Here is an 18803-nt window from a genome sequence, read left to right on the forward strand (position 1 = left end):
AGTGCTGGTTGGAAATAATGTATCCAGTGACCGGGGTAATAATAGTCTGTAAAGCGCATTGAAACCCTGAAGTGTGTGAAATGCGCTATATAAAAACCAGCTATTATTATTATTATTATTACTGCATTACAAAGTTTTAGAGTGTTCTCTATTCTGGTCTAAATCTGCTTATAAATACCTCATTAATATTCAGCTATTATGGTTTATACTGGTAGTCAACCGATGTGTCTGTAATAAATCACAGATAAAATTGCACCATGGTATGGATAGGCTGTCCATTAAATGCACGGGTGATGCATGATCGGACTGGCCAAACTGTATGGGAATCAGCTACACAGTTAGCTCCTGGAGCACACCTGCATGATCTATGTGGTGCACCCTGCTCAGCTAGCTGGCAGGCAGGACACCACCTGTAATGGCACTGTTTTTCAGTTGAAGACAAATATATCTTTGGACCAGTCTAGTCTATACGATTTGATTTCCCTGTGAATTATTTCCAACACAAAGTCACAAAACACAGAGTCAACTTCAAATATAGGTGGGCAAGTCCAAGATAAGGTCCCCTCAGAAGGAAAAATTTCATCTTTGCTCAATATTGACATGTTTGGTATCATTTTGAAGCCTATGAGTTGAAGTTTTGATTTCTATAGAGGAAAACATGATATTATGTAAATTTATGCAAATTTCAAGGGCTTCATTTGCATAAATGTGAAACACAGCGTTACGTTAGTTTGCAGGCACAAACCCTTGTTGGTCGTAAAGGAGTCTGCGCCAAGACTACTACATGCACCACTCCGAGCTCCGCCGCTGTCCCATAGGCCCTGTGTTGTAGCTTCTCCCTTGTTGAGAGAGGTTGCAGTGCAGTGGTGCGTGTATTAGTCTTGGCGCACGCAGACTCCGTTACGACCAACAAGGGTTTGTGCCTGCAAACTAGTGTTACGTATGGGACATTTATAAAAATTCATATTTATTCAAAGGAAAGCAAATGATATTTGATTGATATGTGGACATAAGAAGTTCATCAAATAGTCTAACTTGTTATGAAAATTTCGGGATTATGCAAATGATTATGCAAATTAGCTCGTGTCCTATCATGAGATGTCCCATACGTAACAAATTGAGGCCATTTTTGGGGTTTTTTTTTTCTGAAATTGCTGCATTGTATAACACATGTATGTGATGATAATGAAGATCTATGTTACTTCAAATTAGTGTTTTTTGTATCTTTTTATTTTTTATTGCAAGTGATACACAAATTGTCCATATTCAGTTTTCAGTAGTAGCCACGACAAAATTCATGGGAATACATACCGAGGTGTGACTCGAATCAATGACCTGACTGCTAGACAGACATCATAATCTACTGGATTACTAGGGTTCAACACAGCAGGTACATGTCTTCCTTATTTATTAAAATCAGTATTTCTTGTGTCAAGTGGAAACTGAATGGCAAACTGCCCTTCATCAATGAAAGTAAACACTTTTAACTATTAAATTTTCAGTAGTAACTATCCTGATAAAAATATAGGGTGTACATTTACTCAGGTTGGTCTAAAAATATAGAATATGATATTTGGGGAATATTGTGCCCTTGAGAATCTGGATCAGTATTTGAGTAATTTCAACTGATTCTACCTCAATGATAATGCAAAAATTTGTTTATGGGTATTTTGCAAGGTTATTTTGAAAATACCCATAAACATGGTTCTCCATACACTAAACGAATGGGGGACAAAGGGCATGCATACTCAGGTTGGTCATAAAAATATAAAGATATGATTGAATATGATTATGATGGTAAGTATTTGGGGAATATTGTTTCCTTGACAATCTGGATCAGTATTTGAGTAGTTTCAACTGATTTTACTTCAATAATAATGCAAAATACCCATAAACATGGTTCTCCACACACTAAACGAATGGGGGACAAAGTGTCCCATACGTAAAGTCTGTCCCATACGTAACACGTCATGTCTGTCTTTAATTAGAACCTGTAATGAGAGCTTTTTGCCTCATGACATGAAACTTACCTCTGATAATCTTGAGTGTTGTGACTTTCACTCACAGTGAGTTACAAGTTGTAGAATGAAATACTTTCAGAAAGTTTTGAGGTTGAAAAAAATGTTCAAAAAAACAAAATTTTTCTGGTCCCATACGTAACGACACATATTTTCTCTTCTAGAATATAATTGTGAAGGTCATTTTTCTCAATTTTTACATGATTATACTTCTCCTAGATATCAATCACCATGATAAAGTTCAATATGATCAAAGGCCATTAACACTATTTTTCAGGCCATAAAAGTCTCTGAATGTCCCATACCTAATGCGCGCGTTATCTTGGACTCGCCCAGAAGCAGTTTCTTCAACCCATGCAGAATTTACCCTGTACGTCTCGGATATCCAGAGCTTATTGTAAGGTCATCTTGAATACTACTGCTGCTGTAGTACTGTAAAAGTGGAAATTTTTGCGGTGTTTAAATTTTCACGCATTTCGCGCAACCAGAACTTAGCACAAAAATAAAAGCACTCGATTATTTTTATGTGCCTTATGTTCCAGTACTTGATGTCTTGATTCGGCCGAATTAAAAACATGCAAAAATCTTCTTGCCCAGCCGAGCGCAAAAAATTAGTTGCACGAAAATATCCACCTTTACTGTATTGTAGTGCATTCGAATAGACAATCAACACAGATCGCCCCAGTCAGCCAGGCAAAACAGTCCTATAATTCTACCTAGGGCTAAATCTCTTTTACGTATATCAAAATACTGAACTATTTAGATATAGATGTTTATGCCATGATTCAATCAGTATTATTCGGCCATTATCAAATATTGTCAACTCATATGTCCACAATAAATAAGATAATTAACTGCAATACCCAAGACTAGAACCAGTTTCCTATTACAGTGCTCACTGCTTAATCGCCAGGGGTCGGGAGACAAGTTTTTCTCCTGTTTAAGCGGTGCTCCCGCTTAAGCGATGGCCGGTATTGGCCCATGCAAACCACACAACATGAAGCCAAGTATGTGGGCATTACATTGAACAGCATCAAATACCCGCACGCTACAACACGCAGACCCAAAACAGCGATAAGAAAGGACACGGCACGGCAGTCTCACAATTTTGGCAAATGCATTATCAGAACAAACCTCCATTTATTTGATCCACAAAATAACCCTCTTTTGAGTTGAAAATACGTACCGTTTAGTTCTGAGTTTAGATGCAGCACCTGTGTATAAAACACAGCCCGACTTTGGGACTTAAGAAAAACAAAATGATTAACGATCACAATGACTATTTGATGGTATGGTGCAAGAGGCAACTTGGCCTGAGCAGACGTCTTTTGATATCCCTCATCCCATGAATGACAGAGAAAAACACAAAACACTGTCGGCGATTAAACAACAAACCACTTGCTAGCAGCCATGCAGGTGTTTCATGTAAGTTGAAGAATAAGAAAAAAATGATGGTAGATAGAGGGAAACTGACAGTCTGATCGTTAACGGGGCCATTAACGATCGCCCCGTCACTGTACAGGCGTGCTAACCTGGAAACATTAAACTGCACATTACTTGAATGTGAGACCATTCTGAAGCAAATAATTTTCAGCCAACAATACCATACACGTAATGTACTCTTAAATGAACCCCACAAGGATTGGAACATTCATCCCCCAACATTCCCACTGATTCCCACTGATCAGTTACTAGCCATCCCCTTTAATGGCCTTTGATTATATTGAACTTTATCATGGTGATTAATATCTAGAGTGGAATAATCATGTCAAAAATGGAGGAAAATGACCTTCACAATTATATTCTAGAAGAGAAAATATGTGCTGTTTCGTATGAGACCAGAAAAATTTAGGTTTTTTGATCATTTTTTCCAATCTCAAAATTCTCTGAAAGTATTTCATTCTACAACTTCTAACTCAGTGTGATGAAAGTCACAACACTCAGGATTATCAAAGGTTAGTTTCATATCATGAGGCAAAAAGCTTTACCTGGTAATTACAGATTCTAATTAAAGACAGACATGACATGTTACGTATGGGACACTTTGTCCCGCATTCGTTAGTGTGTGGAGAACCATGGTTATGGGTATTGTACATAATTATTGAAGTAAATCAGTTGAAATTACTCAAACACTGATACAGATTGTCAAGGGAACAATATTCCCCAAATATTATACCATCAAAATCATATTTAATCATAGTTTATATTTCTATGACCAACCTGAGTATGCATGCCCTTTGTCCGGCCTTCGTTTAGTGTGTGGAGAACCATGTTTATGGGTATTTTGCATAATTATAAAATCAGTTGAAATTACTTGATCCAGATTGTCAAGGGAACAATAGTCCCCAAATATTTACCATCATTATCATATTGAATCCTATTTTACATAAATTTTTATGACCAACCTGAGTATGCATGCCCTGTGTTTTTATGCCTCCGCCATGAAGTGGTGCTGGGGAGGCATTATGTTTTCGGGTTTGTCCGTCCTTCCGTCTGTCCTTCTGTCTGTCCGTATTTAATTTTGTGGACAGCATAACTAAAAAATATTTTGAGGTATCCTTATGAAACTTGGCATGTATGTGTACTAGGGGGTGAAGTTGTGCCTATCAACTTTTTGGTGCACCTGCTCATGGTCAAAGGTCAAAAAGGTCAAGGTCAAATGCTTAAAATTTTACTATTTCCCCCATATTTATGCAATGCGTGAAGATATTTTCTTGAAACTTAGTGTATACTTGTATTACCCAATTTAGATTCTCTGGTGAAAGTTTGGGGTCATGAGGTCAAAGGTCAGAAGGTCAAGTAAAAATGTTAAAATTTCACTTTTTTCTTCGTATCTTGGAAATTGTTCAAGGTATCTTTATAGAACATAGTAAATATGCATGTACTGACTGGCAGTGACTATCTAGGGAATTTGGGGTTCATGGGGTCAAAGGTCAGGGGTCAAAGGTCAAAGGCAACACTTCAAAATTTTACTATTTCCCTCATATTTATGCAATACCAGCAGGATTATTTTTTTTTAAACGTGGTGTATGCATGTATAGCCTAATAGAGATTCTATGGGAAGTTTTGTTTGTTTGTTTTTTTGCCAAAAAGGTCAAAGATCAAAAGGTCAAAGATCAAGTGAAAGTGCTGAACTGACTTCTTCCTCCATATCTCGGAAGTAGCTCAAGTTATCTTGAAACTCCGTACATGTTTATGCATGTTCTGCCTGACAGTGATTCACTTTTTAATTTTACGGTCAAACACCAGATGAAAATCAATTCAATACAGAAATTGCACCTTTTTCTCCATACCTTGAAAATTACTCAATGCATAAACTTATGAAAGGGTCAAAGTCAAGTTAAAGTCCTTAAATCCCCAAATACATGCTCTCCTATTCATCCAATTAAACCTAGGTCAAGGAAGGTGAACATTCAACACATTTGTGACAAACATGTCATTGTAATATTTTGCCAATTTTGTGAAAATGTAATCACACATTGTCCACATGTACTATAGACCTATTAGGAGAATCATGCATTATGGCGGAGGCATACCAGTCGCCATAGCGACATTTCTAGTTATCAGAATATTACTACAAAAAAATTGAATAGTAGAGTGTTTACTTCTATTGATGAAGGGCAGTTTGCCATTCAGTTTCAACAAAAAACAACTTGACACAAAAATATCAATTTTAATAAATATGCGATACCTGCTGCATGAAACCCCAGTAATCGAGTAGATAATGTCTGTCTAGCAATCAGGTCGTTGATTCGAGTAACACCTCAGTATGTATACCCATGATTTTTATCGTTGCTACTACCAAAAACTAAATAAGGACAATTTGTTTCACATCTTGCAATAAAAACAAAATGATGCAAGAAACACTAATTTGAAGTAACATCTTCATTATCATCACTCTTGTACATGTGTTATAGCTACAATGTAGCTAGATCTTTACATTGTGTGGTGAACAGTACCCAATATAGTTGAACTGTGCAGTCTTTCAATCTGCTTTTATATTCGGTTTCAGTACCCTTTAAATCTGAGGTCTCCACTTAAAGGGACTGTATGCGTTGTAGTTCTGGTTCAGATGGGGATTCTGATTTCAACTTGTACAAGATGATTAGCACTTCTTTTATGAACTATCAAAGAGCATACAATTCTAAGAGGAATTCAAAGTTAACATGACAAAAGTCCATTTTGATGTTGCCGAAATATCCAGAAACATGGTGTCCTAGTAAAAGGTGGGTCCCATTTTTTATTAGGACCACTTTGTGTTACTTTGTGTACTGAGAGACCTTCCCAGCTTAGTACATTGTAGCTACATGCATTCACATGCAATATGTATGAGGATGTCCCATACGTAACACATTTGTCCCATACGTAACATTACCGTACTTAATTACCTAATTAAAGATATTTCTTTTACTATTTCTATCAACTTTTGGGTGCACATGCTCAAGGTCAAAGGTCAAAAGGTCAAGGTCGAATGCGTAAAATTTCACTATTTCCACCATATCTATGCAATGCCTGATGATATTTTCTTGAAACGTAGTGTATACATGTATTACCAATTTAGATTCTCTGGTGAAAGTTTGGGTCATGAGGTCAAATGTCAAAGGTCAAAAGGTCGAGTAAAAGTATTAAAACTTCTTTTTTTTCTCTGTAAATTGGAAAATTGCTCAAGGTATCTTCATGGAACATAGCATACATACATGTACTGACTGGCAGTGATTATCCAGAGAATGTAGGGTTCATGGGGTCAAAGGTCAGGGGTCAAAGGTCAAGTGCAACACTTCAAAATTTTACTATTTCCCTCATGTTCATGCAATGCCAGCAGGATTAGTATTTTTTTTTACACTTGATGTATGCATGTGTAACCTAATAGAAATTCTCTGGAGAGTTTTTTTTTCTTTTTCTTTTTTTATTGCCTCTTTCATCTTACAATGGTAGTTAACTTCTTTAAACAATAAATTAGAACTATCCAGAAGGGCACTCAAATAACCTTAGAAATTTCAGAAAAAAAAACTTTAAAAATGACGTCAATTTGTTAAGGTGTGGGACATCTCATGATAGGACGCAAGCTGATTTACATAATCATTTGCATAGTCCCTGAATTTTCATACTTAGTTAAACTATTTGATGAACTTCTTATGTCCGCGTATTAATCAAATGTCATTTGCTTTCCTTTGAATAAATATGAATTTTTATAAATGTCCCATACGTAATGCTGTATTTCACATTTATGCAAATAAACCCTTGAAATTTGCATAAATTTACATAATATCCTTTTTTCTTCCATGGAAATCAAAACTTCAACTCATAAGCTTTGAAATGATACCAAACATGTCAATATTGAGCAAAGATGAAGTTTTGCCAATCCGAGGGGACCATATCTTGGACTCGCCCTTCTGTAGAACTATAAGTGTAGAACTACACTAATTTATACGATGGGGGGGGGGGGGAGGTCCAAATTTGGGCCATCATTGTACATTTTCATCTTGTACTTGAGAATGCCTTGAGTTCAAATTTTGGTAGAGCTGTGTGTAATATAGATTAGTGACTGCATGAAAGGTGAACTTGCGATACTCAGGTGAGCGCAAGACCCCTTGGTCTCTTGTTAGCTCATCTGAGCCGAAGACTTAAGGGAGCCATTGCGATCGCTCTTCGTCCGGTGTCTGGTGTCTACCGTTTTTTTTAACCCTTTTTTCATTTTCATCTTCTTCTTGAAAACCCCAAGACCGATTTTTACCAAACTTGGCAGGTAGCATCCCTAGGGGGATAGGATCTCAATTTGTTTAAATGGGCACCGTGCACCACATGGGGGCCCAAACCCCCCAAAATGAAGGAATATTAAAAAAATTTCTTCTCTAGAACCAGAAGTAATAGAGCTAAGTTAATACTTTGAGTTAGTACATTGATTACTGTAAATTCAAGTTTGTTCATGGCGTAATCAGTGGTGCCCCCCTTGGGACCCAGGGGGTGGGAAGGGTCCTAATGGGGACCTAAATTGTGCATTTCATCTTATTTGTGAAAACCCTATTATGAATTTTCACCAACTTGGCAAAAAAGCCTAACCCATCCCTATTTTTTTTCTTTTTGAAACTTGTTATTGATCAAGCAATTGACATGTCCATCAGAACAACATTAATTTTCTATCAACTTATGAATTTATACAGAAGGATCAACATGCAACAAAAAATGAAACAAAAAAAAATGTAAGGAATTACATCAAACAGCATAAGATACGCATAGTGGGTAATGGTATTCATTCAGGATAACGATTAAAATAGATTTTCTACAGGGAACCATTTCTTGTAATAAATTTCTTCAGTTTTCTTTTGTTTGGCAATAGTAAGTTCTATGTGTTTTGTGTTCTAAATTAAAGATATCAATCCAGATAAACATGGTGTTGTGTTTTTACATTTGGTAATATAAATTTATGTATCTTTTGAACACTAATATCATGTGATTTAACAGCAATTTGTTGGAACCCATCCCTATTAAGGAATCTTCAATACAATGAGTTTGTGTAATAATGACTGTTCTTTCGTGTGTTCATGGTGGAATCAGAGGTGCCCCTGTGGGACCCAGGAGAGGGGGGTGAGATGGGTTCAAATGGGGATTTAAATTGTATCTCAATTTGTTCTGTAGATCCAAATTTGTTGCAGATCCAGGGGTGCCCCCCCCCCCCCCCAGCTGTTTTTTTTTTTTTTTTTGGGGGGGGGGGGGGGGGAATGATCCAAGTGTGGACCTAAATTGTACATTCTCATCTTCTACTTGAAAACAGCATGATGGATTTTTACCAAACTTGGCAAGGAGCATTCCTAGGGGGATAGTATCTCAATGTTTTGGAATGGGCACCATGCTCCCCTTGGGGCCCCAGGGGGCCCAAGCCTCCTTCAATAAGGAATATTCAAAAATATTCTTCTCAAGAATCAGAATTGATAGAGCTTTAAGTCCTTTTTTTTTTCCAAACTGCATGGTCAAATTTTCTAAGTACAGCGTACTTGGCAATATTTTCACCAGTATGATGGAATATAATGCAACATGGACACCATGCCTCCAGCTCTCAAAGCTGCCGCCCCATGTTTCCAATTTTTTGTCGAGATCTGCGGCGTCTGTCCGTCCGTCGTCCGTCCGTAACACTACAAAAACTTGAATAACTTTCTACTGAGGACTGCAATTTCAATCAAACTTGGAGGGAAGAGAGTGGTTATACAAAGTTACACATTTTACAAAACATGAAGGTCACCTTAAGGTCAAAGGTCACAGACAGGGGTCAATGAACTTTAGGGCCTAATGTTGAGTTTTTTCAGCGTGTTTCGATTATGGCTCATAACTTTTGATGTATGTCCTTTTGTGACCAAACTTGGATGGTAGATGTCCCTTGGGGAGTTGAAGGTCACCACAAGGTCAAAGGTCACAGACAGGAGTCAACGAACTTTTAGGGCCCAATGTTAATTTGTTATGGCATCTTTTGATTATGGCTCAAAACTTTCGATCCATATGTTTGTATTGAAGGTCACAAGGTCAAAGGTCACAAACGGGTCAACAAACTTTTAGGGCCCAATGTTAAGTTTTTACGGCGCATTTCGATAATGGCTCATAACTTTTGATCCATATATTTGTTTGTGACTAAACTTGGCTGGTAAATGTCCCTTGGGGAGTTGAAGGTCACCACAAGGTCACCACAAGGTCAAAGGTCATAGGCGGGGTCAACGAACTTCTGGGAGTTAGAAAAACATTAATTTCTACACGAATGGACGAGACACATTTTGGCACTTGCCTCATCTCAGGTTAGTGTTGAAGTAACAATTTGGCATATGTGAATATTTGGCATATGTGATTTAGATGTTTAAATTTTTTGTTATGTTATATGTAGTTGAAAAGTGTGTCGCCATGTTAACAACATCATTTGAATGAAAATTATAGAATAATACTGTTTTTTTTTTAGTTTTTGAGTATTTGATCTGAAATTTGGAATATGATATGATCCATGATATCATAGTTGTGTAGAATTTTTTTTCATGTTATACATTGTGTTACCATGGCAACAGCGTTTTCACTGACAAACACAGAAATTACAGATATATTTTTTATTCTCAGATTTTGAGCATTCGACAAGAGATATGATATACAGCTGTATATGTGAATGTCAGTGGGCAGTGTATTCTTATTTAATGTTGAGTAATATATCGTTACGTTCATAAGTTTGTTATTAGTAAGAATATAATAAGATGGTTGCTGGTTGGGTTCATTTCTTTCCGTTTTGGGTGGGGGTATTTATCACTCTCAGTGACAGTTTTAATCTTTGATCAAATTTATGGTTAATTGTTTGGTTATGATAGATAAGTAGGCCCACCATGTTATTATTGCTTGTTTGACTACCGTAGAAAGGGTGTAATTATACCCCCGCCAAACGAAGTTTGAAGGGGGTATATAGGAATCAGCGGACGGTCGGTCGGGCGGTCGGTCGGTCAGGCGGTCGGGCGGTCGGTCCGTTGCAAATCTTGCATCGCGAACTACTTCCTCAGTTTTCAACTGATTCCTATAAAACTTGGCACAGATGTGTGCCTTGGGTTGTAGATGTGCAAGACGTATTTTTTGACAGTACCCAAAAGTACGTTGCCATGGTAACGGCATATTATGGGCAAAAATGGGTACAAATCTTGCGTCGCGAACTCCTCCCACAGTTTTTGATCAATTTTTATGAAATTAGGTACAGATGTTCATCTGAATATGTTAATGTGCAAGACACATATTTCCGCAGTGGCAAAAAGTGCGTTGCCATGGTAACGGCATGTTATTGGTAAAATATAGGGCAAAATGCTTCATGGCAAAACTGCTTCATCAGTGTTCTTCCAATTCTCATGGAATTCATATTGAATGTTTGTCTTAGGATATGTAGGTCAGCATGACACATTTCTTGACAGTGACAAAAAGTATGTTGCCATGGTAACAGCTCACATATTATGAGCCAAAATGATGGGAAATTTTGTGTTGCAAACTACTTCCTCAGTTTTTGCCCAATTTCCATGAAACTTGGTACAGATGTGTGCCTTTGGTTGTAGATGTGCAAGACGCATTTTTTGACAGTACCCGAAAGTACGTTGCCATGGTAACGGCATATTAATGGCAGAAGATCAAGGAAAGATCTTGCGGATTTAACTACTTCCTCAGTTTTTTGACCAAAGCTTATGAAATGTGGCACACACCTTGATCTTGGTGGGAAGATGTGGAAGACATATTTTTCGGACGTGTCGGAAGCTGCGTTGCCATGGTAACGGCATATAAATGGCAGAAGATCAAGGAAAGATCTTGTGGATTGAACTACTTCCTCTGTATTCGACTGAAGCTCATGAAATGTGGCACACACATTGGTCTTGGTGGGAAGATGTGCAAGACATATTTTTTGGACGTGTCGGAAGCTGCGTTGCCATGGTAACGGCATATTAATGGCGGAAGATCAAGGAAAGATCATGTGGATTGAACTACTTCCTCAGTCTTTGACAAAAGCTTATGAAATGTGGCACACACAATAGTCTTGGTGGGAAGATGTGCAAGACATATTTTTCGGACGTGTCGGAAGCTGCGTTGCCATGGTAACGGCATTTAAATGGCAGAAGATCAAGGAAAGATCATTCCTTAGGTAAGACTGTCGTCACGGGGCGGGGGTATTAATCACCTTAAGTGATATTTCTAGTTGTCAGTGTGTAGTTATTGTGTGAATGTATGTAGGGGACTCGGTGGAAGAATTGCACTTGTCCACATACAGTGTGTTGTATTTGATGTATGTCTCTGTTTTGTCAACTGTAATGTTTGTTTGTGCAGGGCCCCCAGTAAGAACAGTACCTGCCTACTGATGGGGCTACCCTGTTGAAAAAAGACTGAATAAATAAATAAATAAATAGAGTCTGAAAGAATGCGTGGAAAGTGAACTTGCAATACTCCATGAGGGCAAGATCCCCAGGTCTCTTGTTTTTTTAAGGCATGCTACGTACTGTCATGTTTTGTTGTGTTCACCCTGTTTTACTATGGCCTTCTGGGTTTCTTGACCTCATGATGTCGGCTGTGGCAAGTCTTTTGACAGTTTGAAAATCTAGCCTGGCATCCATATGGCAGTCACAGCCTGGCATGTTAAGTGGCCCATCCCGTGCAATGGCATTGTCTCTAGTCTTCCCGTTTTATCCACAGTGGCCTCAAAGACCCTGTTTACAGTGCAGGGCTGGGCCGAGCCCAGGCCGAGTACGGCCTCAATTGCAGTACTCGGCTCCACAATTCTGTGCGTTTACAGTAGAGGACTTGGCCCAGGCTTTCAATTCAAACCTTTAGATATTTTGACGTAGTGGCGCTGTTCTTGTAAACAGACAATTATTTGGGAGCATGCCTGGGGTCACAGTGCAGAGGTGCTGGCGGGGGCTTTACTGGACTAGTATTTGCAATGAACAAAAGGGCTACGGTTTTTATACAGGGCGAACTTTCAAACATCTCGCTCTCAATTGCACTTTCCTTTAAATACTGAGCACAAGAACACAAGAATATGGACAAGGACGAACGAAACGATATAGTACAGTTAAGATGATTCGATGATAACTTAAATTTAAACGCAAAATTGGAAATCGTACTGAGTTGCTGAGGATAATGATTCTGTAGCGTGCACCAAAGAAATTTTGCTGTAAAAAATGCAGGATTAAGACGTCATATCCTATGATGTCACGATCATTGCACTTCTGGGGTCGCAATTTGGTACCACATTTGGCCCAGTTGGCATTTTCAGTGAGAAGAATTAAGACCGAGCCCAGGCTGAGCCTGGGCCAAGACTACCTCCAGAGCTTGGCCAAATGCGTGGCCATTTTTGGTACTGCATTTGGTCTTGTGAGCGTTTACAGTGAAAGAAAGGCTGGGCTGAGCCCGTTCTTTTCTCTTTTCAATCACTGATGACAGGGTCAAAGTGATTACTGTGGCCTATGGCTGGCAGGAGCATGGTGTTAACAAAGCATAATATAAGGTCTTACAGCTGTCCACAGACACCTGTTTATCCTCATGGCTGATTTTAAGTGTTTTGTGTACATGTTTATGCTTGCTTTACCCATCATATTTAGAAGATTTTATATTCAAGGTATTATTTGCAATTTTACAACCGTGGGCTGAACCAGTCATTGAAAGATATTATGAAGCCAATCACAAGTTTAACCCATGTGCTTGTTAGGGTGTAGGACATTTCTGGGCAATTCCACGGTACTGTATACGCTATAATTTTCGCGTACATAAATTTTCGCGAATTGCCGCTGTCACACATTTTCGCGAGTGGTTAAATTCGCGATTGAGGGACCAGAGAAAATATGAAGTAGCAAAGAAAGTGTGAATTTTCAACTTACTAGCAAATAAGAAAGATACTAGTTATACACTGCATGAAAAAAAAACTTACCAAACTCTGCGAACTAGTAAGTTAGAATTCAACATTTTTGAAGTGGTTAAGTCCATCGCGCTAGATTTCTGACGAGTGGTCCCCTTGCGATAATGGATTGGCTCTCTACAGTATTCGTAGGTAGACGTGGACATGCTATAGAAAACAAGCTTAGCCAGTATGGTCTGTTCGGTAAGCCAGGACATGGTATACTAGTACTGAAATGTTCGTATCATCAAGGCAAGGGATTCATTTTGGAAGGTAATATTTTCGCGTGTTGTTAATTTCGCGAATAGCTCCCGACTCGCGAAATTCGCGAAAATAAAACCCCCGCGAAATATATAGCGTATACAGTATGTAGGACACAGATGCCGAAAATTCAAAATGATATTTGTTTCAAACACCATACATTTTCAGAAAATACTTGAGTTGAAGTTTTAAGAATCATTATGTTTTTCAATAAAAGCGGCCATTTTGATTTTCAAAATGGCTGCCAAAATATGCCTGTAACTCAATGGTAAGAAAGAGTGTATTGTCACATAATTTACCCTCTGTATATCCACTTTACTAGTACTCTAAACAACAATCTTTTATATGTATGAAGTTACAAGACAAGTCTCTTTAACCACATGATAGAAAGAAAAAGCTGGTTGCTTTAAAGAATTTTACAAAACTTTTAATTTTTTGACAATGATGGATGTAACGTCAGTTACCAATAACAAGGAATTTTTAACTTTATTCATCAAAGAAAGTGAGCTGATATGATGTAACTTAGGATAAATTTCTAATGTATGCCCATATGCCTTCCTTTCAATACCAGAAAATAAGGATACTTGGCATACTGGAGAGTCAAATGAACACATCAAAATGTGTAACGTCAGTTACCGAAACATCATATACCAGTATGTAACGTCAGTTACCATGATAGTAATTATAACTTAGGCAAATTTTTTGACTTTAGGCCATTTCAATACATCTGGGAAGTCAAAGGTTATCAACAAAGAGCAACAATCCCTTTGATAGGGAATGATGTCATCACCATGGTACACTGCATGTCCATGGATACATTTTTTTTGTTCATTTTATCTTATTTATTTATTTATCATATTCTTTTTGGTGGAGGGGGCTTGAGCTTCTGACTTTTGGTTCAGCACAAGTTTAAGGTTAAATCATCTGGAAGTTTACATTGTAGGTTTACCACATGCAATATATAATGCACTCAAATTACTATACAGTACATTCACAGTCCTATGGGATGATAAAGCTACCAAATTTGTAGGCCTAATCAATGATGTGGTTGCATGATAACCACCTTTTTCTATTAAAAAGCTTGTGTACAGCTGTATACCAACAGTTTTATAATCTTTACTAATGACTACTTTTGCTAGCATTTTTCTTTTTTTCTGGAAGCTTCGTGAAGTTTCTACCTCAAGGCAAATGCAGGAACAGATATATTTCTTTACTTGCACTTAAATGTGTGGTTTAGTTAATATGGCACATCTTGAAATGGTATAAGAAGGCCTGACATAAGGCATGCACTGTCATTACTGTTTGAAACTAACACTGATGTTGCTCAACGTTTAACACTGATGTTGCTCAAAGTGAGAGGTGATTCTAGGGTAAAATAAAAAACTTCGTATTTGTTGATTACTTTATTTCATTCATGCAAGGACATTTTTGTAATACATGATAATTATGAACAGGAAGATTCGTTTATATTGATCTTAGAATTCTTTCGTTGCAAAGTCCTATTTCTTGGTATCTGGGATGTATTTGCAAGCCTTGATAGACCAGTGAAAAGGAAAAGAAAAACAATTACATTCCTTCAAGCAAGGAATAAACAAATAATGCCCTTTTGACCAAAAAGTATGTTTCTTCTTCGCAGAAAAAAATATTAAAAGTGTAACACTATTCATTTAAATCATTATTGATAATGGAGATCATTTTTTTTGTGGCCCATTTGTGGCCCTAACAATGCCTTTAGGGAGAAGGAGTAAAATAAAGAAAAGAAGAAAGAATATATCACAGTAGATTTCATACATATATATGAATATTTTTATTTGTGTGTGTTTTTTCCCCATGACTTGAAAGATATTTTTTTTCACACTCGAATATGTGTTTTGTGTAGTACTGCAGGGCATTATGGATGGGGTACGCTGGATAGAAACTTTCCTGTTCATTAAAAAACAAACAAAAAAACCCCTTAGTTATGTCAATATTCATACTTGGAACTGCTGAATCTAAATAGCTTTGTGTAATCATAACTGTTGAATAAGCATTCAGTCTTAAGACAAATGTCAAGAAATATCTTCTGGTGCATTTACATTATTTTTGCTCAACTGTGCTATGGCATGGGGGGGGGAGCTTGCCCTCTAAGGGCCCCACTCCATTTGTGTCTTTAGATTTTGTTTTAATTTGTTGCTAAGTAAATGCCTGGGATTGTTACTGGTATACTGCAGCAGTATAATAACCTGTTAAATAAATTAGTTCTTTGTAAACCCCATAGCAAAAGTATGTGTAACGTCAGTTACTGACATGTTTCCCTTTAAGTTTTAATTAAACACAAAGAAAATGGACTAATGTTTCATTTCATTTGGGTATTTGTAATTGATGAACCAAGGTATGATTCCATATCAAACAAATCACTCTGAAAGGTCAGAATTATAAAATATCACAAAAATATTCCTAATCATGATTTTCCATGTGTAAACCCTATGGCAAATGTAAGCGTAACGTCAGTTACCGTCATGCCTTCACTGAAATTGGCATGGTGCTAAAAGTGCACATTATTTTGCACCCCTGTTCCTAAGAACCTAGGTATATTGCCATATAAAACACAAAGTTTAGAAGTCAGGGACATGAGATATTTCCATTTAAATCTACGCCATAATTTCCCATGTCCTTTTTCCGTAACGTCAGTTACTGACACATTTTCACTTGCTATGTGATAAGAAATGCAGTTTGAGAGAAAAACTTTCCACCTATTTCTTCATTCTCATGAACTCATTCATCAATGCTAATTACAAGCCCCAGGTGCTTTCATTCACAAAACTACAAGATAAACAATTTCATGAAAATCCTTACGCGTAACGTCAGTTACCGTGGAATTGCCCTTCTGTCATGCTTGTTAAACAGTCCACTTTGAGGGGCCTTGTCATAGGAAGCATGTACCAGTAAATCTGATTATGGCCAATGATGTGTGTTTATCACAAACAATTATGTGAATGTTAGATTGCATTAAGTACAGTGACATGAAAGTGAACATATTAGTGTAAAACTGGATATTTTTGCGCGACTAATTTTTTGAGCTTGGCAGGGTAAGAAGAGTTTGCATGTTTTTAATTCCATGGAATCTAGACATCAACTAGTGGAACGTATGGCAAGCAAAAATATTCTTTTATTTTTTCGCAAGTTTCCGGTTGTACGAAATACGCAAAATTTCAACACCACAAAAATTTCCACTTGTACAGTATGGCAAGAGTGTCCCTGCAAGCTGTTAAAACAGGATGTGAGATGTGTTGCAAACTATGTTTTTTTTTAAGTAAGAATGTATTTACAGGTATGAATGAGAAAAGGCATGCATATATGTACGTTGCAACATTGAAGATCTTTCTCTGTTTGCTTTGGTTTGTTTCAGAATGGTCGGCAGCTGCTGCTATGGCTGGCTGGCTACTCTCTTATTTTCTGCCTTATCATGATGACAGCCCTCAATCACAAGTTCCTAGGCTATTTTAGAGGTTCCAAGTTTGGCAATCCTGCTGTTAACTCTGCCCAGCTGATCCTCCGCCGCATCCCTAGTGAACAACAGGAGGAAGAACATGGCAATGTCACAAATTTCATATTCACAGGGAATGCATCAATACCAGCTGAACGGACTCAAAAAGAAACTGCTTCTGGTGGTGTTGTCATGGAGACAAAAGCCCGTCATGTGACATCAATGACGAGCAAGTCACAATTAAAAGGCCTTGATGATTATAAACACAAGAAGGGCAGAATTGAGAATGATGAAAGGACAGGAGAAAGCATTGCTGCTGAAAATGCTGTCCTTTGGGGGCAGAAAAATGTGGATAGTATATTTAGACCAAAGCCATTAACTATTCAATACTTCCATAGTGTCATTGACAACGAGGTGAGTATTACTTCTGTTTAGTGTCTTTTGAAACACAACAGGTGAGATATTTGTACAGAGAAAAGAAAATAGATAAGTGACACAGACATATGTTACAATGTCATTGATACATGTATGTCTTGATTACAATGGTATTGTAACAGTCAACCTCACATAATAAAGCTGTGGTGATGAGTGCAAATGTGTTGACCCAGACTAAGTCTTCTGCTAACCTTTGCACGATTTCCTGTGTATATCAATGATGTGGACCTAGTGTTTGTGAGTTTGCCTTATTGTCTTGTGCACCAAACATATCTCGTCCTTGTTCAGTGCTGAGTTTGAGATATGAATTGACATCTGGGCTTGTATTATGAAATCAGGCAGCGGACAAGAGAGCCACAGTTGTGAATAATGTGCGGTGCTCTTAGCATGACATGTGCTTGAACACTTCTTATTAATGCTCTCATGTCAGTCACTTGCTACTAATACTATTGAGATAAAAAACAAAACGAAACAAAACAAAAACTGAACATAACTAGAAAAGCTCTCTGAGAGCGCAGACCTCCGCCAAGCATGCAGCTTACTTAGTATTTCCACCACTGATCTTGTTCTTCCATAGAGATTTCCACCCATACGCAGACCACCTACTTATAGCATTGTGTGCTGAAAGTCGCCCAATTTCCCAATATAGAAGCCTTAAATTGTTACGTCATAAACCCTCAGCTGCACGGCACGCCTCGCCCTAGCAGAAACTAGAGCACACACTTTAGTGCGCACATGCAAACTTCAAATACGTGCAACCTGAACTCCCAAGTTCATTGACCCTACCTGCCAAAATATCAAAAATCCTTCATAAATTCCTCTCGGATCACTACCAAAATTTAATCATCTGTTACTTGTATCATTCTCAACCTTTCCTGTAAGTTTCATCCAAATCCATTTACTACTTTTTGAGTTATTTTGCACACGGACAAACTAACTAACTAACAAACAAACAAACAAACAAACAAACCAACGGTAACGAAAACATAACCTCCCCCCTTGGCAGAGGTAATAAGTACCAGTGATACACTTTCTTACATTGTAGTTCACCCAAACACTTATCAATGAATCTCATAAAATGCCATATTTTGTGAAAATGTAATTCTAATATCAATGAGATACTTGCAGTGGAATATTGCCGGTGTCCCTAGCGACCACTCAATTTACCCCATCAAGCCCAAAAGGTTTGACCCCTCAGAGTTGCTGGGGCCACCCTTCTCATTAACAAAATGCGCGTCAGCCT

At 37.8% G+C, this 18803-nt stretch overlaps 1 protein-coding gene across 1 annotated transcript in view; it reads left to right on the plus strand.

Annotated features, from left to right (window-relative positions):
• Window positions 1–18803, plus strand: part of LOC139744139 (alpha-N-acetyl-neuraminyl-2,3-beta-galactosyl-1,3-N-acetyl-galactosaminide alpha-2,6-sialyltransferase-like) — a 77231-nt gene that overhangs the window by 27356 nt on the left and 31072 nt on the right. The window contains exon 3 of the mRNA XM_071654593.1: window positions 17048–17539. Within this exon, the coding sequence (XP_071510694.1) occupies window positions 17048–17539 (492 nt within the window). The remainder of the gene's footprint in view (window positions 1–17047; window positions 17540–18803) is intronic.

This window comes from Diadema antillarum, unplaced genomic scaffold (assembly GCF_040938485.1).
Source record: "Diadema antillarum isolate AM-2024a unplaced genomic scaffold, OU_Dant_1.0 seq00001139_RagTag, whole genome shotgun sequence".
In the NCBI taxonomy this organism is placed as follows: Eukaryota; Metazoa; Echinodermata; class Echinoidea; order Diadematoida; family Diadematidae; genus Diadema; species Diadema antillarum.